Source organism: Mytilus californianus, unplaced genomic scaffold (genome assembly GCF_021869535.1).
Source record: "Mytilus californianus isolate M0D057914Y unplaced genomic scaffold, xbMytCali1.0.p SCAF_4, whole genome shotgun sequence".
Lineage (NCBI taxonomy): Eukaryota > Metazoa > Mollusca > Bivalvia > Mytilida > Mytilidae > Mytilus > Mytilus californianus.
The window spans coordinates 59310604-59338602 of record NW_026262690.1 but is presented as its reverse complement, the minus strand read 5'-3'; the positions used below and the strand labels follow the sequence as shown (position 1 = coordinate 59338602).

General features: G+C 33.0%; 1 protein-coding gene and 1 long non-coding RNA gene across 3 annotated transcripts; both read left to right on the top strand.

Moving 5' to 3' along the window:
- Window positions 1–210: 210 nt before the first annotated feature.
- On the top strand, window positions 211–20218 carry LOC127698501 (RNA-binding protein lark-like). 2 transcript variants are annotated; one of them, XM_052202009.1, is made up of 8 exons: window positions 211–253; window positions 10885–11035; window positions 15695–15778; window positions 16339–16418; window positions 16902–16925; window positions 17563–17856; window positions 19278–19316; window positions 19884–20218. In XM_052202009.1, exons 2-8 carry the CDS (start codon window positions 10901–10903, stop codon window positions 19957–19959), a joined length of 732 nt encoding a protein of 243 aa, XP_052057969.1. In that variant the 5' UTR covers window positions 211–253; window positions 10885–10900; the 3' UTR covers window positions 19960–20218. The 2 variants fall into 2 exon arrangements, with proteins under 2 accessions (XP_052057969.1, XP_052057968.1); XM_052202008.1 differs by having other exon boundaries at window positions 17548–17856.
- On the top strand, window positions 2278–27637 carry LOC127698546 (uncharacterized). Its single transcript, XR_007980885.1, has 2 exons — window positions 2278–2559; window positions 27357–27637. It is a non-coding gene; the product is annotated as an uncharacterized LOC127698546 (long non-coding RNA).
- The last annotated feature ends 362 nt before the right edge of the window (window positions 27638–27999 follow it).

Below are 27999 nucleotides of genomic sequence, written 5' to 3'. Positions count from 1 at the left end.
ATTAAATAGCCACTGCCAAATAATAAATCAGACCATTGAGTGTCATCTTTGTCATGCTGGGTTATTTTTATGGCTTACTATAGGATACAGGTTTTGCTCATTGTTGAAGACCGTACAGTGACATATAGTTGCTCACGATCGATGATCAACGTCCTGGTGTTTTCAAGTCTTGCTAAAACTTGGAGCCTCTAGTTTATTTACACCGAGTAACTTCCCCCAACGATGCGTGCGCAGTTTTAAGAATATTAGCGTGGTAAGGAAAGTTAATTAAGAAAATTTACTTTTAAATATGCACATAACCCTGCTATTAGACAACTCTAACCAAAATATCTGACGAAAATTGATTAACCCAATTTTTAATAGATTTTAATCACTTTTCATCTTTGGACATATGAAAGTAGAAATAAACATAAAACTAACGACGTCTTGACTCGGAGACAGACAAAGGGCACACTGTTAAATTATGTCTGTTTAATGTATAATTATATGCAAGAAATCTTCTTTTTGAAAAGCAATAAATCAAACCATTAGTTTTCTGAAAGCATAGGGGATAGAAAACACGGAATTAGCGTTATTTAAAAAGGTAGTGTGAAATTATCTGCAGTTGAAAATGATAGCTTTGATGCGTAGATAACAAATTATCTCCCTTTATTTTTTTTGACGAACATTTCTATTTTCATTTTTGATAATTTGGAAATGCAATCTAAAATTTGGCAGACACAAGAAAGAATCATCATAACCATTTGGGGAAAAAGTACTGCTTTTAATAACCTCCTGTTTATCTTCATTTTTTTTTGCAAATATGACTTGCACTGCAGTGTTAAGGTTCATCATAACAAATGGACAAATATGGCCGTATTTTCACCTCAAAAACTACTCTGTGTACAGACTTACCTGTGCAGTTTGGAAAGTTTTAAGGCCTGGCATCCACTAGATATATAAAAGTTCAATCTATTTTGCATATCAGAAAGATAAAATCTTTTTTTGAATATGATGGGCATTTTTTTTCCTTCCTGCAGAAGGTGTAAAAATAAACAAACACCTGAATTGCATTTGATACTGTCCACTCAGTTACTACCTTTAACTCACCTATAGATGTGTAGCTATCTATTGTCCATGCCAATCAAGGACAATCAATACAATACAAATCAGTTGTTACCTGAGATGGAGCATCTCAAAGTTATATCCCAACTTAGTTTATTTTTACACCTTCAGCAAAAACGGAAAAAAATGCCCATCCTAATCCAAAAAAGATTTTATATTTCTGATATTCAAAATAAATTTAACTTTTATACATCTAGTGGATGCCAGGCCTTAAAACTTTCCAAACTGCACAGGTAAGCCTGTACACAGAGTAGTTTTTGAGGTGAAAATACGGCCATATTTGTCCATTTGTTATGATGAACCTTAACACCTATACCACTATAAAAAAATTGAGGTATTCCTGTAACAGTGTGGACAACTGTATTACTTTTGTTGTTCATACTACTGAATCATTTACCTTTAACTTGTTTTTTGTCGGCTATTGGTAACAATGATTTTACGCTCGCACAGTCTGACAGAGTCCCTCCAGTGGGGATTTAGAAAAACACTTGTTACACATTTCAATACATAAAGTGAAATTGTTGATCAAAACAAAAAAAAAACATGTAAAGAACGTTTAAGTATTCAATATTAATCAAAACACAAAGGTTATTCCTTTACTAGTTTTTCGAATTATTTGAGTTGGGCGTTGAGAACCTTTGGTGACGTCTTTAATAAATACGACGTGGTAAGTGGGCGTTACATATGAACCTTCACCTAATTTAACCCAGTCAATGGGAGAGTTGAGCCCGCCTAAAAATGGTCTCGTCCACACTGTTATGAAAATTATACTATTCACATTACTGGTCCAATACCAGCAGGGCTCACACTACTTCAGAATCATAGGGAGAAGTGACTTCTCTTTTTGAAACTGATAGGGAGAAGTGGTGAGATTTGAAAGAGAAGTGCACCTTCGTGCGCTGCGCTACAATGTTTTGATTTTACTATAGTATAAAGGGTCATATGTAAATAATGTTCTTTTTATATGACCGCAAAAAAAATTTTGTGGTCGTATATTGGTATGACGTTGGCGTCGTCGACGTCGTCGTCTTCGTCCGGCGTCGTCCGAAGACACATTGGTTTTCGCACTCTAACTTTAGTTTAAGTGAATGGATCTCTATAAAATTTTACCACAAGGTTCAATACCACAAAAGGAAGGTTGGGATTGATGATGGGGGTAATTGCCTCTTTGGGGGTTATGGTACCAACAGTAAAGGAATAAGGGGCCAAAAGGGGCCAAAAATAAGCATTTTTGTAACTTCCAGACATAACTTGTGTGTTAGTGTATGGATCTCTCTGACATTGTACCACAAGGTTCCATATCACAAAAGGAATGCTGGGATTGATTTTGGGGGTAATTGCCTCAAAATTTTAGGAATTAGGGGCCAAAAAAGGGGCAAAAAACAAGCATTTTTCTAGTTTCATGACAATAACTTGTGTGTAATTGTATGGATCTTTCTGAAATTGTACTACAAGGTTCCATATCACAAAGGGAAAGCTGGAATTGAGTTTGGGGGTAATTGCCGAAACGTTTAGGAATTTGGGCCAAAAATAAGCATTTTTCTAGTTTCCAGACAATAACTTGTGTTCAAGTGTATAGATCTCTCTGAAATTGTACTGCAAGGTACCATACCACAAAGGAAAGGCTGGGATTGATGATGGGGGTAATTGCCTCAATATTTTAGGAATTAGGGGCCAAAAAGGGGCAAAAAACAAGCATTTTTCTAGTTTCAGGACAATAACTTGTGTGTAAGTGTATGGATCTTTCTGATAGTGCTACAAGGTTCCATATCACAAAGGGAAAGCTGGGTTTGAGTTTGGGGGTAATTGCTCTAAACGTTTAGGAATTTGGGGCCAAAAAACACATTTTTCTAGTTTCCAGACAATAACTTGTGTTCAAGTGTATGGATCTCTCTGAAATTGTACTGCAAAGTACCATACCACAAAGGGAAGGCTTGGATTGAGTTTGGGGGTGATGAATCATAAGGGGGTTCAAAAAATTTGGGGGGGGGGATTTTTTGTTTTGTTTTCCTTTTTTTTTTCTTTTAAAATTTTCCATTTTAAGTTGGTTATTTCTGATTTATATTTTAAAGCAAATAATAATGATATGGTAGGAGATACACACCAAACAGGATGTGCAAATTTTTATATAATAAGTATTGTGCAATAGCAAGAAATTTTCAATTGCACAGTATTGCACAATAGCAAGAAATCTTCAATTGCACAGTATTGCGCAATAGCAAGAAATCTTCAATTGCACAGTATTGAGCAATAGCAAGAAATATCCAATAGCACAATATTGCGCAATAGCAAGAAATTGTCAATTGTGCAGTATTGCGCAATAAGAAATATTCAATTGCACAGTATTGTGCAAAAGAAGATACTTCCTATAAATTGCTTATTTCTTGACCAATTTCAATGGGGTTTTATTCTTGAATTTTTGGGGTTCTTTAATATGCTGAATCTAACCGTGTATTAAGTTTTTGGATTTTGGGCCCCGTTTTTAAATTGGTCCACATTGAGGTCCAAAGGGTCCAAAATTAAACTTTGTTTGATTTCATCAAAAATTGAATTATTGGGGTTCTTTGATATGCCGAATCTAACCGTGTATTTAGATTCTTAATTTTTGGTTCTGTTTTCAAATTGGTCTACATTAAAGTCCAAAGGGTCCAAAATTAAACTTAGTTTGATTTTAACAAAAATTGAATTCTTAGGGTTCTTTGATATGCTGAATCTAAACATGTATTTAGATTTTTGATTATGGGCCCAGTTTTCAAGTTGGTCCAAATCGGGGTCCAAAATTAAACTTTGTTTGATTTCAACAAAAATTGAATATATGGGGTTCTTTGATATGCTGAATCTAACCATGTATTAAGATTTTTGATTTTTGGGCCCCGTTATCAACTTTGTCCACATTGAGGTCAAAAGGGTCCAAAATTAAACTTTGTTTGATTTCATCAAAAATTGAATTCTTGGGATTCTTTGATATGCTGAATCTAACCATGTATTTAGATTTTGGATATTGGACCATAATAGGTGAAATTTTTAAGTTCTTAGACCACATTCATTCTGTGTCAGAAACCTATGTTGTGTCAAATATTTAATCACAATCCAAATGCAAAGCTGTATCAAGCTTGAATGTTGTGTCCATACTTGCCCCAACTGTTCAGGGTTCGACCTCTGCGGTCGTATCAAGCTGCGCCCTGCGGAGCATTTTATTATATTGTTCAATTCATATCTGAGTATACAATTAAATTACATGTAACAGTTCAAATTCAAAGTTGTTTAAGTTTAGGTTCTTGTGAGAAACTACCAACTAAATATCTAGCACTAAAAAGAATTTTTTTTATGTCAAAAAGGTAAAGAAATTATAATATATGAATTACAATTCAGTTAAAAACTATCTTGTTTATCATGTTTATGAAATTCAGTGTTTCTCATCAAAAGATATACAAAGTTAAGCTGGGCCATAATATATTGATACTGAGACTACTATGTGTTATAGTAGTCTCAGATTGATATTTAATAGTAGTTAAGCAATTTTAATCAATAATTTGAAACAATCCATATAAATTATATGGAATTATATACATTAATCAATTAGTTCTAACCAAAAGTCTTTTAATGTGTGTGGAATGCGTAATTTTTCCTTTTGGGATCAATATTCTTCTGTCAGCTGTTCCATTCATGCGTCTGTAGTTATTATTGTAAAAATACTGATTTCGGTCATAGCTGGTCCGGTTCCGATCCGTAGTTAGTTAACGGTTAATGGCGGACAAAGAAAATTTACAAAAATAAACGATGTTTGACAAGCTATTTGGAAAGGAACAGACCAACCCAAACATCGTCGGACCGCAGGTCTGCCACCATCCTGTGAACTACAGGACCTCCTGTCCTGTACATTTTTTGCAGCATGCAATATTAAAATTGGGAAAAATGTGCTGCTATATCAAACACAAAATATTGTTTTCCTCCCGAGATCAATGAAAAACAATTGTCCTTATATTAATTAGGATCGCGGAAATACCCTAGTCATATTTATAGAGATATATATGGGCAACACAAATAGTAACCCAATCAGAATGCAATAATATAAAAAGCAGCCAATGAAATCATGCTTCCATTGACACGCGGTGAGATTTTCTTGTCAACTATTTTATGCATTCCCTGAATGGCATTTCTAATGCGACTTCTTTTTTTTAAAAACATATTATAAGACGATTTTAAGGCTCACTGGCTTGTCCCCTACTGCTAAAACCCTTTCAATTTGAATATTTTGAAGATTTGTATCTCGATTGTCATGTCCGCTGCGTCAGTTTCTGGCATTTCTTTTTTCCCCGGTTCATTACGCATGCGCCGGAAACACATGTTGTAAACAATAACATGAGTTTCCTCCGTTTTTATGATGGTGCCGTACCTGGTCAAAAACGGAAGGCCGATGATGAAAGTACAGGATGAATCCATGAACTCAAATAAAATACTAGATTATGCCAAAGAGGAATAAATTTAGATAAAGTCTTAAAAAATGAAGTTTTATTCAATGTGATTAAACATGCAAAAGTGTAGTACAAGATAGTAGTTTTGGTTACTTCATTTATCATAGTCAAAGCACTCAGAATGCAGGATTTTGCACCTAATTTTTCAAAAATTTTATGGGGGGCATGCCCCCAGACCCCCCTAGCAAGTTCGCAGCGCTTTGCGCTGCTCACCAGTGATAATAAGTAGGTCCTGTAACAGCAATGAAGGTCCAGTAAAAAATATTTGTTACTGGACCTCCTGACCTGTTAAAACAATTTAAGTTTGGCTGGGTCTGAAGGAATATGACGTTTTTAATGCAATAAATGGATTAAACATTTACTGCAGGCAACTTTTATCACTTTCAAATGAAGTAACAAACTTAATTTCCCGCCGAAAGTTAGATTGATGTACGCTCTCCGAGTAACAAGTACCAGAAGTGCATGCAGTGATAAAAAGTTGTCTTTTTATTAAATAACCTGCTACACACTGTAAAGTCAATGCTTAAACCTCTTTTCTTAAGAAAATGAATCGTTTATTTCTGAATTTCTTTAATAATCAATAAAAAGTTGATGTTTTATCAACTTGGTAAAAATTGAAAATGTCCGATGACGAAAGCGACTGAAAGCGAGTATCGTAAACAACAGGGCGACTTGTTTTCGCTTTTGAGGGTCGGGCAAAGCGAAGTGACGGACGGGAAAGCGACTTCTTCGCCCTAGTTCCTGGTAGCATGAGCCCTGGTACCAGTTACTGTAAAAATTCACAGTTTTTCACAAATATTCTTGAACAGGAATTCCTTGTGGAATTATTTTTGTAACTTGTAACGGTTTACAAAAAGTTAGTTCTAGCACCATAGACTTGGACTTCAAATCCTCTTATAACTAATGTAAAGCAGGGTACTGTAGTATTGATTGTGCATGAAATTTTACGAGAACAAGGACCCATTACCGTCACTTCTGAATCTTGCTAGTAAATAACAGAAAATTTCGCGTACTCTGAACATTAGTTTCATATTTTGATATTCTGTGGTAAGAAGAGAAGGTTGCATGTCAAATAAACCAAATCTCAAAATGTATAAAGAAGTTACAAGCTTATACAAACTTCCCAAATTTGCCATTTTCAAGTCAAATAACTTTTTTAACCCAAATTTATAGATGTTATTTTGTTCTTTAGGACAGATCATTCCATTTTCTGTGAATTTGTGGTATTTTACAAGTAATTCATTTGTTATTGTAAAAAAATAGATAAGCAAAGGATATGGGGTATCCATCCATGGCACAAAATCAGTACATGCACAGCAAAAAAACTCAAATTTTGAACTTTAATAAATTCATTAATTAGTGTATTGTTAGGCCAAAATAAATATGTCTGTTTAAGGTTGCATAAAAAAAAAGGGTAGGTAAGTTGTTATTACTATTTTATTATTTTTTGTCATTTTATTTTTTGCAACATGATTTTGAGTCGTGCTATATATACAATGTATTTTCCAGAGGTCTGAGGTTATCTATGGGATGAGTTAACCCGTGTTTTTATACGACCGCAAAAAAATTTTTGTGGTCGTATATTGGTATGACGTTGGCGTCGTCGTCGTCCCGCGTCGTCGTCCGAAGACGCATTAGTTTTCGCACTCTAACTTTAGTTTAAGTGAATGGATCTCTATGAAATTTTACCATAAGGTTCAATACAACAAAAGGAAGGTGGGGATTGATTTTGGGGGTTATGGTATCAACAGTTAAGGAATTAGGGGCCAAAAAGGGGCCAAAAATAAGCATTTTCTAGTTTCCAGACAATAACTGTGGAACGGTGTATGGATCTCTCTGAAATTATACTACAAGTTTCCATACCACAAAGGGATGGTTAGGATTTGCTTTGGGGGGTTATGGCTCAAACCGTTTAAGAATTAGGGGCAAAAAAGGGGGAAAAACAAGGTTGTCCTGGTTAATGGACAAATACTTTAGTACAAAACATAATTTAAAGCAGTGTAAGGGAGATAAATCAAATACATCATTGAAATTATCTCCCTTACACTGCTTTTAAATTATGTATAAAGTAATGGTTAATGAACAATTAAGATAATTTAAAACAGTGTAAGGGAGGTAATCCAAATACAACGTTTTGGTTACTTCCCTTACACTGCTTTTAAATTATGTTTAAAGAAATGCATATTTATAAAGGAAGACCAGTAAAAATATCTGCAAATGTTGCATCTTTTTTTTTTACAAAAAAATCCATATGAAAGATTTGACACTATATTTTAAATTCTATTATAAAATAGATTAAGTTAGCACTATGGTAAATTTAAATGGGTAATTATGGTTTGGGGGAAAAAAAGGGGGGGGGGGGGGGGGGGGTAAAAAGAAATTGTGGGGGGTCAATTTTTTCTCATTTCAGATTTCAGAAATTAAAAAGAATTATTCTTCAAATATTATTTTTTTTTCAAATTTCAAATATTGAAAAATTTCAAGAAGTAATCTTTAATTGCACAGTATGGCGCATTAGATTTGTAAAATCTTTTACCACATTTATTTATTTGTTATGCCGAATCTAACCGTGTATTTAGATTTTTAATTTTGGATCCAGTTTTCAAATTGGTCTACATTAAGGTCCAAAGGGTCCAAAATTAAACTTTGTTTGATTTTAACAAAAATTGAATATATGGGGTTCTTTGATATGCTGAATCTAAACATGTATTTAGATTTTTGATTTTTGGCCCAGTTTTCAAGTTGGTCCAAATTGGGGTCCAAAATTAAACTTTGTTTGATTTCAACAAAAATTGAATATATGGGGTTCTTTGATATGCTGAATCTAACCATGTATTTAGATTTTTTATTTGTGGACCCCGCTATCAGATTGGTTCATATTGAGGTCAAAAGGGTCCAAAATTAAACTTTGTTTGATTTCATCAAAAATTGAATTATTGGGGTTCTTTGATATGCCAAATCTAACCGTGTATTTAGATTTTTAATTTTGGGTCCCGTTTTTTAAATTGGTCTACATTAAGGTCCAAAGGGTCCAAAATTAAACTTAGTTTGATTTTAACAAAAATTGAATTCTTGGGGTTCTTTGATATGCTGAATCTAAACATGTGTTTAGATTTTTGATTATGGGCCCAGTTTTCAAGTTGGTCCAAGTTGGGGTCCAAAATTAAACTTTGTTTGATTTCAACAAAAATTGAATATATGGGGTTCTTTGATATGCTGAATCTAAACATGTATTTAGATTTTAGATTTTTGGCCCAGTTTTCAAGTTGGTCCAAATTGGGGTCCAAAATTAAACTTTGTTTGATTTCAACAAAAATTGAATATATGGGGTTCTTTGATATGCTGAATCTTACCATGAATTTAGATTTTTTATTTTGTGGGCCCGCTATCAAATAGGTTCATATTGAGGTCAAAAGGGTCCAAAATTAAACTTTGTTTGATTTCATCAAAAATTGAATTATTGGGGTTCTTTGATATGCCAAATCTAACCGTGTTTTTAGATTTTTAATTTTGGGTCCCGTTTTTTAAATTGGTCTACATTAAGGTCCAAAGGGTCCAAAATTAAACTTAGTTTGATTTTAACAAAAATTGAATTCTTGGGGTTCTTTGATATGCTGAATCTAAACGTGTTTAGATTTTTGATTATGGGACCAGTTTTCAAGTTTGTCCAAGTTGGGGTCCAAAATTAAACTTTGTTCGATTTCAACAAAAATTGAATATATGGGGTTCTTTGATATGCTGAATCTAACCATGTATTTTGATTTTGGACATTGGACCATAATAGGTAAATTAAAAAAATTGAAGTTCTTAGACCACATTCTTTCTGTGTCAGAAACCTATGCTGTGTCAAATATTTAATCACAATCCAAATTCAGAGCTGTATCAAGCTTGAATGTTGTGTCCATACTTGCCCCAACTGTTCAGGGTTCGACCTCTGCGGTCGTATCAAGCTGCGCCCAGCAAAGCATTTTATTTAAATTGGTCTACATTAAGGTCCAAAGGGTCCAAAATTAAACTTAGTTTGATTTTAACAAAAATTGAATTTTTGGGGTTCTTTGATATGCTGAATCTAAACATGTGTTTAGATTTTTGATTATGGGCCCAGTTTTCAAGTTGGTCCAAGTTGGGGTCCAAAATTAAACTTTGTTTGATTTCAACAAAAATTGAATATATGGGGTTCTTTGATATGCTGAATCTAAACATGTATTTAGATTTTAGATTTTTGGCCCAGTTTTCAAGTTGGTCCAAACTGGGGTCCAAAATAAAACTTTGTTTGATTTCAACAAAAATTGAATATATGGGGTTCTTTGATATGCTGAATCTTACCATGTATTTAGATTTTTTATTTGTGGGCCCGCTATCAAATTGGTTCATATTGAGGTCAAAAGGGTCCAAAATTAAACTTTGTTTGATTTCATCAAAAATTGAATTATTGGGGTTCTTTGATATGCCAAATCTAACCGTGTATTAAGATTTTTAATTTTGGGTCCCGTTTTTTAAATTGGTCTACATTAAGGTCCAAAGGGTCCAAAATTAAACTTAGTTTGATTTTAACAAAAATTGAACTTTTGGGGTTCTTTGATATGCTGAATCTAAACATGTGTTTAGATTTTTGATTATGGGCCCAGTTTTCAAGTTGGTCCAAGTTGGGGTCCAAAATTAAACTTTGTTTGATTTCAACAAAAATTGAATATATGGGGTTCTTTGATATGCTGAATCTAAACATGTATTTAGATTTTAGATTTTTGGCCCAGTTTTCAAGTTGGTCCAAATTGGGGTCCAAAATTAAACTTTGTTTGATTTCAACAAAAATTGAATATATGGGGTTCTTTGATATGCTGAATCTAAACATGTATTTAGATTTTAGATTTTTGGCCCAGTTTTCAAGTTGGTCCAAATTGGGGTCCAAAATTAAACTTTGTTTGATTTCAACAAAAATTGAATATATGGGGTTCTTTGATATGATGAATCTAACCATGTATTTTGATTTTGGACATTGGACCATAATAGGTAAATTAAAAAAATTGAAGTTCTTAGACCACATTCTTTCTGTGTCAGAAACCTATGCTGTGTCAAATATTAAAACACAATCCAAATTCAGAGCTGTATCAAGCTTGAATGTTGTGTCCATACTTGCCCCAACTGTTCAGGGTTCGACCTCTGCGGTCGTATCAAGCTGCGCCCAGCGAAGCATTTTATTAATATTTGGAGTATTTCCCTTGGTTATTGGTTGGAAAAAACAAGTACTTGTATTTAAAATATATATTACAATTGAAGCTACATGTTTTATTATATTTTTTTTCAGATAAAATAATTTCAAAATGCCGCCACAAATATCAACAAAGATTTACATTGGTAATTTACCAGAAACATGTCGAAGAGTGGAACTTCAAAAGATGTTTGAACTTTATGGAAAAGTTATTGAATGTGACATAGTTAGAAACTATGCCTTTGTAGTAAGTTAAATTATTATTATGCCCAGTAGGCTTTAGAATTGAGAATGGAAACAGGGAATGTCTCATAGAGACAACAACCTGACCAAAGAGCAGGAAACAGCACAAGGCCACCAATGTCGAATGGGTCGTCAATACAGCACGAAAATGCTGCACCCAGAGGCAGGCTTCAACTGGCCCCTAAAAAATAATGTATACTAGTTCAGTGAAATGGATGCCACACTAAACTTCGAAAGATATAAATGAACCAAAATTAAAAAACACACAAGACTAACAAAGGCCAGAGGTTCCTGAATTGGGACAGGTGCAAAAAAGGGTGGGGTTAAACATGTTTTGTGAGATCTCAACCCTTCCCCTATACTTCTAGACAATGTCGAATAAACATTGAACAAACAGCAATACGCACAGTAAAACTCGGTTTAAAAAAGGTCTAAGTCTAATATTAGAATAGGCAACAGAAGAAATTAAGCAAAAGGACAGTGATCAACATATATAAACAAAGCACTACAAGCAGTTACTGACATGCCAGCTCCAGACCTCAATTAAACTGATTGAAAGATTAAACCAGGCTAGGAGTTTAGTATCATGCCATCATAAATTATTAGAGAAGGACATAACCTGTATCTTGCCGACAACTGGTTTTAGAATATGCAGTTGTATTAGCATTGGCATATCTCATCTCCATTGAGATTATTTTGCCCTGCCTCCTCAGTCATGGTTTATTGACTTAGGAACTTTTGCTTAGTTTACATGTTTTAGTTTGTTATTAAGTCAGTTTAAAGGGAATGACAAGTGGTAGCTTAATGATATTTGGTATGCACAGCAGTTGTATTGGCATTAGCAAATCTTGTTTCCATGGAGGTTATTTGGCCCTGCGCCTTCAGTCATGGTTCATTCACTTGAATGTTTTGCATAGTTTAATTGTTTAAGTATAGCTATTTTAATTTTAACATCTGCATCATACTATCAAAATTACATGTTTCTCTGTATCATACTGTATGTACAGTTTTTATGACTTAATTGCAAAGTACATTAGATTAAAAATTATGTAAATGTATCTAATGACATGCCAGGTTTGTACATGTAAATTGTGTGATTGAATGGTGTTTAACGTCACTTTCAGCACTATTGTGCTGTTTTGTGACGGTCAGTTTTTATTGGTGCCGGAAGCTGGAATGCCCAAAGAGAACCACCCCCCTTGTACATCATGTACATGTACAGAAATGTATATCAGGTGATAAGAAAATGGCTTGTGGTCTTGTCTCTTAAGCCTGCATTCCAAATTTCTTCAGTGCTTAATTCCAGGCTGTTAATTTTATTCTTTCAGTAACATTATGTTGTTCACAAAAATATGTTTTTACTTTTTCATAAAAATCTCTGGCTATTAACCAATTATAAATATGCATGGCTTTTTATACGCCCGTTTACGGGACGTATTATGGCATACCGTTGTCCGTCCGTCCGTCCGTCCGTCTGTCCGTCGTCAACATGTCGGACAATAACTCAAAAATGCTTTAACCAATTTGCATAAAACTTTAGTGAATTGTTTATATCTATTGACGTGAGCTCCCTTTCGTTTTTTATAAAATTTAGATTTTACGTTTCCGAATTATGGGGTTTTATTCATTAAAAAAAGGGGGATTTTCCAGTTTTCGGACAATGAGTCAAGAATGCTTTCACCAACTTGCAAGAAATTGTGGTGAATTGTTTATAACTATTGACATGAGCTCGCTTTCAATTTTTATAAATTTTAGATTTTACGTTTCCGAGTTATTGGGTTTTATTCATAAAAAAAGGGGGGATTTTCCAGTTTTCGGACAAAAACTCAAAAATGCTTTCAGCATGGCATACCGTTGTCCGTCTGTCCGTCCGTCCGTCCGTCCGTCTGTCCGTCCGTCTGTCCGTCGTCAACATGTCGGACAATAACTCAAAAATGCTTTAACCAATTTGCATAAAACGTTAGTTAATTGTTTATATCTATTGACGTGAGCTCCCTTTCGTTTTTTATAAAATTTAGATTTTACGTTTCCGAATTATGGGGTTTTATTCATTAAAAAAAGGGGGATTTTCCAGTTTTCGGACAATGAGTCAAGAATGCTTTCACCAACTTGCAAGAAATTGTGGTGAATTGTTTATATCTATTGACATGAGCTCGCTTTCAATTTTTATAAATTTTAGATTTTACGTTTCCGAGTTATTGGGTTTTATTCATAAAAAAAGGGGGGATTTTCCAGTTTTCGGACAAAAACTCAAAAATGCTTTCAGCAATTCTTATGAAACTTTGGTGAATTGTTTGTATGTATTGATGTAAGCTCCCTTTAGAATTTTATAAATTTTACATTTTACATTTTTGAGTTATGGGGTTTTATTCATTAAAAAAGGGGGGATTTTCCAGTTTTCGGACAATAACTCAAAAATGCTGTCACCAATTCTCATGAAACGTTGGTGAATTGTTTATATCTATTGATGTAAGCTCCCTTTTTATTTTGATACATTTCTAATATGACATTGAGAATTTATTGAACTTTATTTGTTTATAGTCTGACAACAGATTTACTAAGTATTGCACAACAGCAAGAAATCTTTAATTGAATATAAATTCAATTCATATAACCAATTTCAAGTTCTTTGACTACATTTATTCAGAAACCTATAATATGTCAAATATTTAATAACAATCCAAATTCAGACCTGAATCAAGCTTGAATATTGTGTCCATTTTTGCCCCAACTGTTCAGGGTTGGACCTCTGCGGGCGTATCCAGCTGCGCTCAGCGAAGCAGTTTATTCTTATCAGGATTTATAGCCAAATGTCCCAAATATTCCTATTGCAAAAATGTTTGACTTGAATTTGTCTAAAGAAACTACTACTGGAAGTGTTTTACGACCTTGACTGGATATACATCCCTCGCACGGTCGGTAAAGAAGATAGATTCATAATCTTTTTATGCCCCCACCGTAGCGGAGGGGGCATTAAGTTTTACCCTTGTCCGTCTGTACGTACGTACATCCGTATGTCCTAAAATTGGTTTCGGTTCTCTAACTTGAGTTTGCCTCAACCAAATGTTATGAAACTTATACATAATGCTTATTACCACAAAATACAGATCAAGTTTGAATTTAAGTGGTGTCACTTTAACCGTTCTAGAGTTATGCCCCTTTATAAATTGAAAAATTGCAAAATTTATAGTTTCCGTTCTTTAACTTAAGTTTGTCTCAACCAAATATTATGAAACTTATACACAATTGTTATTACCACAAAAAAACAGATCAAGTTTGAATTTTGGTAGCGTCACTCTAACCGTTCTAGAGTTATGCCCCTTTATCAATGGAAAAATTACAAAATTTTTAGTTTCTGTTTTCTAACTTAAGTTTGCCTCAACTAAATGTTATGAAACTTATACACAATTGTTATTACCACAAAAATACAGATCAAGTTTGAATTTTGGTGGGGTTACTTTAACCGTTCTCGAGTTATGCCCCTTTATAAATGAAAAAAAATGCAAAATTTTTAGTTTCCGTTCTCTTACTTAAGTTGCCTCAACCAAATGTTATGAAACTTATACACAATGCTTTTTACCACAAAATAAAGATCAAGTTTGAATTTTGGTAGGGTCACTTTAACCATTCTCGGGTTATGCCCGTTTATAAATGGAAAAAAATGCAAAATTTTTAGTTTCTGTTCTCTAACTTAAGTTGCCTCAACCAAATGTTATGAAACTTATACACAATGCTTTTTACCACAAAACTCAGATCACGTGCAAAGTTGGGTAGCGTCACTTTTATTGTTCTTAAGTTATGTCCCTTTATAATGTTGTATGGAAGCGGGGGCATCATCTGTGTCTATGGGGACACATTCTCCATTTATTTTCTCTTAAATGCATTTTAAATTTCATCAAAAGATTGTTTTGTGTTTTGATCGTTATTATTGATAATCTATTTATTTGTCACTAAATTTGAAACATCCATTTCAATTTTGAGTGGCTTCTAGTTCCTTTGCCATGGAACGGTCATAGTAGATCCAAGCTGACTAAAGAGGGTCCACTAGAGATTTAATTTCTATTTTACAACACCATGCCATATAACAGTATTTCCCGGTTTTGAATATTAGAAAAAAATGAACCATGACAGACTCATAATGGCAATCATTACATAAAAAAAAAAAATAAAAATAGAAGCTTAGATTTTTTTACTCACTTCTTCTAATCACCTATAAATGAAAATGCTACAACGTATGTGGCTGCATGTGATGCTGGTAGGTCTTACATACATGTAGGCAGGTGATAATTTGACTGAATATAATTAGACTCAAAATAATTAAAATTACAATACCTCATAGCCATTCATTAGCATGATTAGGTTACTTCCACATTCAATTTTGATGTGAACCAATCTGTCAAACATTTACTTGTATTTTAATAAAGTGCTATAGTGATTCACAGTCCGAGGCCTTACTGTAACACTGTACACTTTTGGAAATTTAGAATTTGCAGATCATGTGGTCACTGAAAAACTTGTATTTGAGTTTTATTAAAGCAGGATATCCATACAATGTACCCAACATGATACATATTAGGATAATACTTCAGAATATTCAGTTAGTAATGTAGAAAAATTAATTTGTTAGCATTAGCATATAAAATTGTTTTGATTTGTTTTTTAGCACTTTGAAAATCCAGATGAAGCTAAAATGGCACAAGCAAATTTAGATGGAACAGATTTTGAAGGTTCAAAACTGAAAGTTGAGGTACTTATAACTTTTATCATTAAAATTGTGCTTATGTTAAGAAAATGATTCTGTCATAACCTTAATACAAAATGTATTTATTCTGATCAGCATTATTTCTAGATTACTAGGACAAAGACAATGTAATCTTTTGCAATCACTGTTTACTCGTTGTCTGTCATGCATTCATGGAACTTTTCCTTCTGATTGAGTCCACATGTGACTAGAATTGTTGTTATTTCTCAGTGCCTATGTACCTAGATTAACATGTAAGCTATTTTCCTACAGAAACTACAAATTAACAGACTTAAAGGGAGACAAAATTAATCAATGAATGATTGATTTTTAAGTAGATATTTTAAATTCCTATTGAATAAGCTTCAAAAAGAACAAAAAGTATTTTATTTTTTCAATCGTACTATTTACTTTACAAAAATTTGTCTTTAAGCCCATGCAATAACACATAACTGCCTTGGTCCTAAAGGGTCTGTTTTTTGAGTATTGATCAAAAGTAAATGAAGCTCTCAAAATCATAGCTTAAACTCTGTTTAGGAACATAACTGACATCTTTTTTTTTGTAGTTATCACACAGCAAAGTAAGACAAAAACCAGGTATGGGTGGTAAAGGTGAATGCTACAGATGTGGAAAAGAAGGCCATTGGTATGTAGAAAATTTACACATAAAAATAAGGATATTTGTTATGATTTCTAATGAGACTACTATCCACCAGAGTTAAAGTTACGTGTATCTTGGCCATTATAGGAGACCCTACAGCCTTCAACAATGATAAAAACCCTTAACTTAAATTCGGCTATAAAAGGCCCAAACATGAAAAATGTGAAACCATTGAAATGAGAACTACCTAATTTATAGCAATACAATATATCAATTAGTTCTCACTAAATTTTCTCTTCATGATTTTTATTCATTTATCAAAATACTATTAATAAATTTAGTCTGAAATGGGCTGCTTATTGTCTTTTGGTTTATCCTAAACATTAGATTTGTTTTCTACTTGAGAGAAATATGAATTTAAGTTAAATTCACATGATGTATGTAAGATACAAGAAAAAAAAATACACTTACATAAAAAATGTGTAAAATAATGCTATTGAATAACTAATGTTTTTTGTTTAATTACAGGTCAAAAGATTGTCCCAAGGGTCCGTAAGTATTTAGATACAATGTACAGTGTATTGAGTTAACTTTACTGTAATACATTTAAATAATAAATTGAGCAAAGCTATCTAGTGCAGCATTTGAAAAAAAAAGAAATATATTTGTAGATATTCAAAAAGACCTTTTACATGTAATGAAGTTCTGATTTTATTTGTGACTAGGTGTGAATTTGTATGACATTCATGTGTGTATCAAGTAGAACACACTGCTTTATTATGGTCTGACAAAATAACCATAGAAATGACATTAAAGAAAGTTTCAAACAATGATCAGACAAAATAACAATAGAAATGACATTAAAGAAAGTTTCAAACAATGATCAAACACATAAAATACAATCAAATTGCAATAATAAAGATGCTTTGAATATTAAAAGTAGCAAAAAAAAAAAATGACAGACAAAAAATGAAAACAAGAGTTCTGAAGAAAGGTAAAAATTAGATGTGATTTATATATATGTAAACAGAAATATTGATAAAATTATCTAATTTTGAGAAATTTTAAGACACTATCCACTTTAGCCACCAACAAATTTACAACTATATCAGTAAAGTATTAGTGTTTATAAAAGATTGAACCTTAGAATTGGCTGTTTCATGATTGCGTATAGGATTTCTAACGATAGATCAAGACCTAAAGGAGGAGCACCAATGAGAGACATGTATCCCAGAGATCCTTATCCTAGAGACCCCTATGATGCTTACTACAGAGACAGATACTTGCCTCCTCCACCAATGGACAGATTTGATAGATACAGACCATATCCAGATCCTTATGACAGACGACCTCTGCCTCCTGCAAGGGATCCACGGGATCCATTTATGAGAGAACGAGACCCATACGCAAGACCACCTCCAGAGTATTATGGAGCATCAGGAGGAAGAAGGTCCCCAGTTGCACCGGCACCACTTCCTACAAGGTAGAAATACAAACAAGTATATGTAAATATGCAGTATGAACATGGTGATTCAGTTACCCTTGTTAGTTTTAATAGTGTCACTGAGTTGATATTCAAATTTTCAATGATTCAATCACTCCCAGCAGAAATAGTCCTTTCCATACCACTGTTTGAAGTTAGTAACAGTTGTTATATTATAACACAAACAAACAATAGTAACAGCTTTCGTGATAGTGCTTTTGTCAGTTAATGGAGAAATAAAAAAAGCTTCCCTAAAAGCACTGTTGGAATTGAAATCAGATTTGATCATCATCTTCTTAAGATGTTTCAGATTTGTTCCTTACATTTGACTAATTTCCATTGCAGCCACTTTTCTTAAAATTTGGTGTATTTAATAAAGAATCAATTATAACTATTTACCTTCCAGAACATGTTTGTTTACATTCTTTCATCATAGTTTTTCCCTCTCACTTGCGCTGTGCAATGGCCGAAGTTCTAATGAGAGGTCTAGTACTTAAGGTCACTGCATAAAGAAAAATAACGGTGAATGAGAGTACAGGAAGACAATAATTCAATAGCAGTACATTTAAAAGATTTTGATAAAATAAAGGATTTTATTTTACAAGAAAGTCCATGTACAATTGTTCTATAGTAAAACTTAGCCATTCAATTTCAGTTATTACATGTAAGTTAGTAGATTTTTGTGCTCTTTAGAGTACGTCCAGTTGGATTTCTGCTAGAAAAATGTCCTTAAAAACAATCTTTCAAAATTTTATGGGAAAATATAGAATTTTCTTTGCAGAAAAACTACTGGGTATGCTTCAATCAAATTTATCAGGAAAGGTCTTTTTTATTGTGATTAAATCTCAGCATGTATTGCATGTTATTTAATACTCTTTGGGGGTAAAAATTGCATGAAATTCAATTGAAACCCTATTGTCACTGGTATGAGAGCACAAACAACTTAGTGCAGTGAGGTGAACATTCTTCAGATCCTATCATTGTCCATTTCAAACAATTTATTAATGATATATATTCAGATTTTCAAGTTACAAAATGATCTGCATGTGTATGACCATACTTGTAAAGAAAACTATTTTATTGAAAATGACATAAGTTGTGGATAGTGTATGAATCTATCTATTGTCAAAAATGGTTCAACCAAAATTACAATACATGGACGGCAATAAAAGAAGTGTTCATTTGCTTTTTGTATTTTTTGCTGTGCACATACTGATTTTGTGTCATGGATGGATACACAATATCCTTTCTTTTCTAATATATTAAAGAAATATTACTCCAAATTAAAATATTGCTTCTCATTGCTAAATTAAATACAAAGGTTTAATTTTAATTTCAAATTGCAAAATGAAAAAAAAAGTCACCCTTCTAGCATTTTGATTATGTTAACTTTCTACACACAAAATTATTTTTATTTACAGGGATCCATACTATGACCATTACTATGAAAGACGAACAAAGTAAGTTTATTCTTTTATATCTTTTGATATATTTTTTGTATAGGTTATTGGTTTTAACCTGATAAATTTATTTAAGATGAATCATTTTTTATCAATTGGTCATGTGATGGTTCACATTTAAGTCAGGTTCAATGGTAATTTGAAGTCATTTTAAAAAAATACATGTATTGAATACAGGTATTTGTAATGATTCACATTGAAAGTTTTGTATTATAAATACAGACATAATTCTCTAGTGATGAAAAAAATTACATTATTCAAGGTCATAAGTAGTCATCATGTTGTCCTTGTACATGAACATGAATTTATGTTTGAAAACTGGGAACTTACTTGGAATGTAATTCTCTTAATTTTATGTTGTTGCATTTCATGTCTGCAGAGAAAATTCCATTAGTATTATTTTTCATACAGACAGTCTAATCATTTTAGTAAACTCTAGCTTTGAAATTGAAATTAAAATTTATATTGATTTGAAATATTATTTTATGGATTGAACCATTTGTTAGAAAATTAATGATATTCATTAATATTTTATTTGACATGTTTTCCTATTTGTTAATCGTACAGCTATCCTATTCCACCACCACCGCCGGGAACCACTCGCATGTCGCCACCTAGAAGTCGCATTCCGGCACCATATTGACTGTCGTAGCGGGAGAGAATGCGCGGATGAATGTGATTAAGGAGAAAGACTTGACAGCGGATAATCGTGTATTCATGAAGACGGAAATGGATTAAAGTCGCAATTATTGTAATATATCGCCTTTCATGACATTAATGTAATTATCGTGTTATCAGAAATTTTACACATCTTTTAAATGGAGTGTACATAGAAGTCATTGGTTACATTTTTATGAATTCATATTGTCGCTATGTATCATCGGAATAAATTTGTCTCGTGATTCGAGCTTGTTTTTCTATTTATTAAGTTCGCTTTATATGCTGATTGTTACGTGCTCTACAACAGCAGAGTGTCATTATCGCTAGATGAATATTTAAGCTGTTCCATCGATGGGTGAAGAATTAATTTGTCTGTAAGGATTTTATTGCAACTATCTTACAAAAGGCCATATAAAGTAAATCTTCCATCTCCAGTAAGAGCTATTCCATTAAAATGTATGTGGGAGGGTAGGAAGGGACTTTCAAAATATCCCTACAACCAAGAACCACTTTTGGGATAATTTCACATAATGGTAATGGATGCATACTGAAAAAAGACCCATGACCCACATTCAATAATTAAACTTCCCTTCCTACCCTCCCACATACATTTTAATGGAATAGCCCTTAATTAAGAGAGCTTATAATTTTTTTTATTTTCTGGAATTTTGATTCTATGTCTTTCTAGCGGACATCAATGAATTTGATATTTGCATTCATTTTCATTTGAAACGTGTCTTGTTTACATGCATCATTTCTCAATATTTTAAATTATTTTCATCATATTACAATGGTGGTGACAATAGCAAATCATAGCATTATAATGGAATGTCTTCAAATAATAATCATTGTAAATTAATATTGCAAGTGGAAAAAACTGAAATAGTAATGTTCTTGTCACCCCTATTTAGAGTTGAATGAGAATCCTATAAAATGTTAACTTGGCTGAAATGTGAAATTTGGTTGATTTTTTTTATTCTTTATAATGTTAATCCAAAAGACAACTATTCATTTATTTTTTAACATAATTAATTATTTTAATTAACATTATTCCATGAGCAACAGCAAGAATGTGTGTAGCTTTCGATTAAGGTGATGTTGTACAATCATTACATACATGTAATTTATTTTCATATCCATTAGTCCACAATAAATTCATTGATATATTTTTATTTCATGTGCATAATTTTTCAGGCAGTCAAAAAGAATATATTTAGATAAATCATATTTTATTTAAGTAGCCAAGTTTTCAACCTTGATTTAAAATAAAAGAAGAGAACAATTAATTCATTGTGGCCCTATTTCATTGGAAGTCATGATCATGTTCATATCAAAAATCATTGAATACAAAACACAAAAAAAACTATTTCGAGAGATTTGGTTATTATTAACTTGTGTGTCTGTGTTTTAATGACCAGATTGGTTTTCCTTTGTCATGTTTTTGTTAGGTCAGTGTTTATATTCTTGGATTGCTAAAGTAGTAAGTGTGCTTATTATGCTGGAAAAAAGATTCATGGCTGGCAGAATGCCAAAAGCCTTATTGAAGATGTCTGCAAAATTAACCAATAAATAAGAATTAAAACAGAGGATTCCTAATCATACATATGTGATGACTATTTTTATCTCACCTGACCCTAATGAAGAACATATTAGTTATTGCCATTACTTTGCATCCACTTGTCTAACCCCTTTCCTTAAAGACAAATTGACAAATAAGAACTGTATTTTCTTTCAAAACCATGTAACAAGTGCGAATACATTTTCTCGTTGCTTTCAAATATAGCAATAGTTGTCTCATTGGCAATCACACCACGTCTTATTTTTATATATGTTAAAATAAGCATCAACACGTTTTCATCAATTATTCTTACAAAGTATACATTTGTATTGCAATTAACATCATCATCACACTATCTTAATGGTCATCATTATCATCATCTGACATTGTCATCAATATTTTATAAGTTATTTACACTGTAAGTGGCCAAGTTGTCAGATTTGTTCTTTGTTTGTTTTGTACATAAATCAGGACGTTAGTTTTCTTGTTTGAATTGCTTCATTTGTCATTTTGGGGCCTTTTAAAGCTTACTTTGCAGTATGGGTTTTGCTCATTGTTGAAGGCCGTACAGTGACCTATAGTTGTAAACTTCTATATTATTTGGTCTCTGGTGGAGAGTTGTCTCATTGGCAATCATACCACATCTCCTTATTGTCATGCTTTCGTCGTGGAAAACGAGACATAGGAATTGCTTTTCCGGCGAAGGCGACGACGGTGTCAACAATAATTAAGTTTTCTGCTCAAGTTAGTTTGATAGGAACTAATTGGGATAGATCATTGATATGTAATATAAAGTTGCATTACTATCAGTTTGACGACTTTTTTGAGGCCCTGCCCCCTACTAGGACATGGTCCAGTCAGTGACTGAATTAACAAGAATTTTCAATGTTAAGTTTTCTTGTTCATTTAGTTTGATAGGATCTTCTTGTGATAGATCAATGATGTTTTGTATGAAGTGCACAGTTTATATCAGTTTGACCACTATTTCGAGGCCCTGTCCCCTAGGTACATGGTCCAGTGACTGAATTAATTAGCAATTTTCAATGTTAAGTTTTCCGTTAAGTCAGTTTGATAAGAACTGCTTGTGATAAATCAATGATATTTTGTAACAAGTTGCATCACTATCAGTGCATATTAGTTTGACGACTATTTTTGAGGCCCTTTCCTCTTGGACATGGTCCAGTGACTATGAATTAATTAGAAATTTTCAATGTCAAGTTTTCTGGTAAAGTTGGATTATTAGGAAACACTTATAATAGACAACGATATTTTCTGTAAAGTTACATTACTGTCTGTACATATCAGTTTATTAACCATTTTCAGGCCCTGCCCACTAGATCATGGTTCAGTGACTTTGAATTAAGAAGCAATGTTGCTGTCCATCAGATGTCTTTTTCTGAAATTTATGTTGACAGGCGAGACATATCTGTGTGTCAACAGATTATTTTTATAAGTTGTTCATCTACAGTATCACTATAGCCTGTCAACACTGCAGTTGTAAGTTGAACATAGCTGGTATGTTCAATTCCAATCTTTATTGATTAAGATTGCCAGTTTTCCTGCATAAGTTCAGTGGTAGTCCAGCTCCAAATTAAAACTGGCTGCCATGATATAGCCAATAGTGCTGAAACATGCATTAAAACACAAACAATCAATCAATCAAGCCCTGCTCTGTTATTATTTGACAAGGATTCCCAGTTTTTCTGCAGAAAGTCGTAGGTCGCCTGGGTAAGTAACTTGTATCAGTCAAATTTAGAATTCACAATGGGACTTCCTTAAACTATGTAACTGTCTTGAAACAATTTTTTTTCCAGTGACAATCATATATTAAACCCGTACCTTTTGATAAGCTATAAAAGCCACCGGAAAACAAATATTCCACAAATGGTTTTCAAATCTTGCATGAGCGTTAATACTGTTGTTTTTTAAGTAAAGATTGATCGACCGATAATTCCCCCTAGTATGAAATCAGTTCTTTGTCTTTTATAAATTATTTATGCAGTATTGGGGTCAAGACAAACTTGTGAATCATGTACAATATATTTTATTGATAAATCTGGAATAAAGGACAGTCAAGATAGAGGTAAAACTATGATATTGATTTTCGGTTCTGTTTCGGAGGAAAACAAATGATAGGAAAGAAAAAATATCACCTTCTAGTGTTGGAGTAAAAAAAGTCCAACTCTTATATAGTATTGATCTTGTTTTAGTGTTCAAGGTGACTGCTATTGTGATTTATTTAAAAAATAAAAGAAGAATGTGTCCATGGGACACAGATGCCCTCACTTGTAAATATACAGCAAATTCAGCATTTTTCCATTTATAAAGGGACATAACTCAAGAACCCTGATAGTGACGCAACCCAAATTCAAACTTAAGTTGTGTTTGGTGGAAACAAGCAATGTGTGTAAGTTGCATAACATTTGGTTGAGGCGTGGTAAAGTTTAGAGTATGGAAATGACAAATTCAACAATTTTTTCCAATGTATACAAGTTTCATAACATTTGATGGAGTCAAAATGTAGTTAGCGTGTGGAAATGGCAAATTTAGCAATTTTTCCATTTATAAAGGGACACAACTCAAGGACGCTGAAAGTGACCCTGTCTTAAATCGAACTTGATTTGTGTTTAAAGGTAAAAAGCATTATGGATAGGTTTCAAAATGTTTGATTGAGGCAAACTTAAGTAAGTGAATGGAAACCAATGGGACGTACATACAGACTTGCGTACAGATGGACGAAAAGAACTGCCCTTTGTCCGCACAGGCACTTGTCTCTGCAAAATAAATTACCAAATACTTTAATTAAGGTATATAGGTAATTTTCAACAGAGACAAATGTGTTTGTCCAGGATAGGGACATAAAAAAAACTGAGTGATATGCAGTATCCATTTTATTATTTTTATATTTACACCCCAGGTCTCGAATTCTGACATTGCTGTATTGAGAAATTTTGTATCTAGAGTTGATCATAAAACTGAAATAATTGAAGTATATGTAAATGTGTACACTGTTGATCTCGTCGTCCATGAAAGGTCAGTTAGGCGGGAAATCATCTATATTAAATGTAAATATGCACGCTTTTAGAGCATGTATTTTTATATGACCGCAAAAAATTTTTGTGGTCGTATATTGGTATGACGTCGGCTTCGTCTCCGGCGTCGTCCGAAGACACATTGGTTTTCGCACTCTAACTTTAGTTTAAGTGAATGGATCTCTATGAAATTTTACCATAAGGTTCAATACCACAAAAGGAAGGTTGGGATTGATTTTGGGGGTTATGGTACCAACAGTTAAGGAATTAGGGGCCAACAATAAGCATTTTTGTAACTTCCAGACATAACTTGTGTGTTAGTGTATGGATCTCTCTGACATTGTACCTCAAGGTTCCATATCACACAGGGAATGCTGGGATTGATTTTGGGGGTAATTGCCTCAAAATATTAGGAATTTGGGACCAAAAAAGGGGCAAAAAACAAGCATTTTTCTAGTTTCATGACAATAACTTGTGTGTAAGTGTATAGATCTTTCTGAAATTGTACTACAAGGTTCCATATCACAAAGGGAAAGCTGGAATTGAGTTTGGGGGTAATTGCCCAAAACGTTTAGGAATAAAGGGCCAAAAAGGGGCCAAAAAAAGCATTTTACTAGTTTCCAGACAATAACTTATATTTGATTATAATTTGAAAATAGATATACACTGTATTACATCATATCTAATTTTCGAAAACTATTAATCATATCTAATGTTTTTTTCACTCATATAATCAGTTTTCCACACTGTTTTTAGTCATGCTTGAAGATATTGGCATGATATTTACTTTTTGTTTACACCATGACAAGTTATAGAAAAAGTTAGCATTTTGTTACAGTAAAATGAATTTTTACCTGGTAGGGGACTATGTATTGCCATGCAATACTCTCAGAATGCTTGTTTGTTTAAGAGTTGTGTCCCTTAGAAATATTGATTAAATGGCAATTTGCATCCTTAGCGGGCTCATGTGTACAATTCTTGCCAGATATTTATGAAACTAATATCATTGGTTTATATTGGCAATGTTTTTGACACTTTCGTAAATAAGTGCTGATCAAATAATTTTAACGAGTTATGCCCCTTGAAAATATTAATTACATCAGAAATGACATTGAATTTGCTCTGAAGCATTCATTTCTCTAAGATATTTATGAACAGTTTGAAAGAACAAAAAAAATGTGTATTTTTTAGTTATTGCCCTTGTACCTTGGATGGATAAAATATGTTCAACGCGGGGGACATTGGAACTCTGTTCTTTTATTGATCTTGAAGATTAGCTTTGGTCCAAGAAGTAAAATATTAAAATTGAAGTCAGTATATTTTCAAAAGTTTGTAATTGCTTCAGACATTATCTTTTAATCATTAACAAGCTCCTGCGGACGTTTCATAAAATTATATGAAGGTTTGACAAAGTAATTGATGGGGAAAAAACATTAACCTTAGACGTTATCTACTTGCTAACAGTAAAAACAAACTTAGACCATTTACCAGTAAAATACGGAAAAATGAAAATAAATATTCTCAAAATTTTGCTCATGATACTGTCTTCTGATCATAAAAAAGCTTCTGTCCAAATTTCATAAAATTCCATGAAAGTTTGACATGCATATATTGATGTCTAAAAAAACTTTAACCACTGACTGAACCTAAATGTTGAATCTAGGATTGCTATTTCTCGCTTTCGAGACATAAATGTCTTAGGCTCGACAGAAATGGACAAAAACTATAAAAAATAGTGAAAAACAGACCTAAAAAAATAAAGAATAGAGAATAATGGGCAAAAATATTAAGTATGGAGAAAAGGGGCATAAAAAAATAAAGAATATAGAAATGAAGGACCAACATATTGGGAAAAATGTATTTTTTCCAGGGATTTTAATCATTAGCTTGAAAACGAGTATATGGACCCCTCTTTTTAGTCCCCTACCGACAAAGTCCAAGGGATTTTAGGTTTGCACTCTGTCCGTCTGTCTGTCTGTCTGTCCATCCGTCCATCCGGCAAATCAGTTTTCCCACACTTTTTTTCTTCGTGCTTGAAGATATTGATTTGATATTTGGTGTATTGTTTAATCATGACAAGTTACAGATCAAGTTCGAATTTTGTTCTGGTCTGACTATTTTGTGCAGAGTTATGGTCCTTGAACTTAGAAAATTCACTCAGACAATCAGTTTTCCACACTTTTTTATACGACTGCAAAAAAGGTTTGCGGTCTTATATTGATATGACGTTCGCGTCGGCGTCGTCGTCCGAAGACACATTGGTTTTGGCACTCTAACTTAAGTTTAAGAGAATGGATCTCTTTGAAATTTTATCATAAGGTTCAATACCACAAAAGGAAGGTTGGGATTGATTTTGGGGGTTATGGTACCAACAGTTAAGGAATTAGGGGCCAAAAAGGGGCCAAAAATAAGCATTTTTGTTACTTCCATACATAACTTGTGTGTTAGTGTATTGATCTCTCTGACATTGTACCACAAGGTTCCATATCACAAAGGAAATGCTGGGATTGATTTTGGGGGTATTTGCCTCTAAATTTTAGGAATAAGGGGCCAAAAATAAGCATTTTTCTAGTTTCCAGACAATAACTTGTGTTCAAGTGTATGGATCTCTCTGAAATTGTACTGCAAGGTACCATACCACAAAGGGAAGGCTGGGATTGATTTTGGGGGTAATTGCCTCAAAATTTTAGGAATTAAGGGCCAAAAAGGGGCAAAAAACAAGCATTTTTCTAGTTTCAGGACAATAACTTGTGTGTAAGTGTATGGATCTTTATGAAATTGTACTACAAGTTTCCATATCACAAAGGGAAAGCTGGGATTGAGTTTGGGGGTAATTGCCCTAAATGTTCAGGAATTTGGGGCCAAAAGGGGGCCAAAAAACAAGCATTTTTCTAGTTTTCAGACAATAACTTGTGTTCAAGTGTATGGATCTCTCTGAAATTGTACTGCAAGGTACCATACCTCTAAGGGAAGGCTGGGATTGAGTTTGGGGGTGATGAATCATAAGGGGGTTCAAAAAATTTGGGGGGGGGGGATTTTTTTTTCCTTTTTTTTTTTTTTTTTTTTTTAAATTTTCCATTTTAAGTTGGTTATTTTTTATTTATATATAAAAGCAAATAATAATGATATGGTTTGATTTCATCAAAAATTGAAATATTGGGGTTCTTTGATATGCTGAATCTAACCGTGTATTTAGATTCTTAATTTTTGGTCCCGTTTTCAAATTGGTCTACATTAAGGTCCAAAGGGTCCAAAATTAAACTTAGTTTGATTTTAACAAAAATTGAATTCTTGGGGTTCTTTGATATGCTGAATCTAACCGTGTATGTATTTAAATTTTGGATATTGGACCATAATAGGTAAATTAAAAATTTTTAAGTTGTTAGACCACATTCATTCTGTTTCAGAAACCTATACTGTGTCAAATATTTAA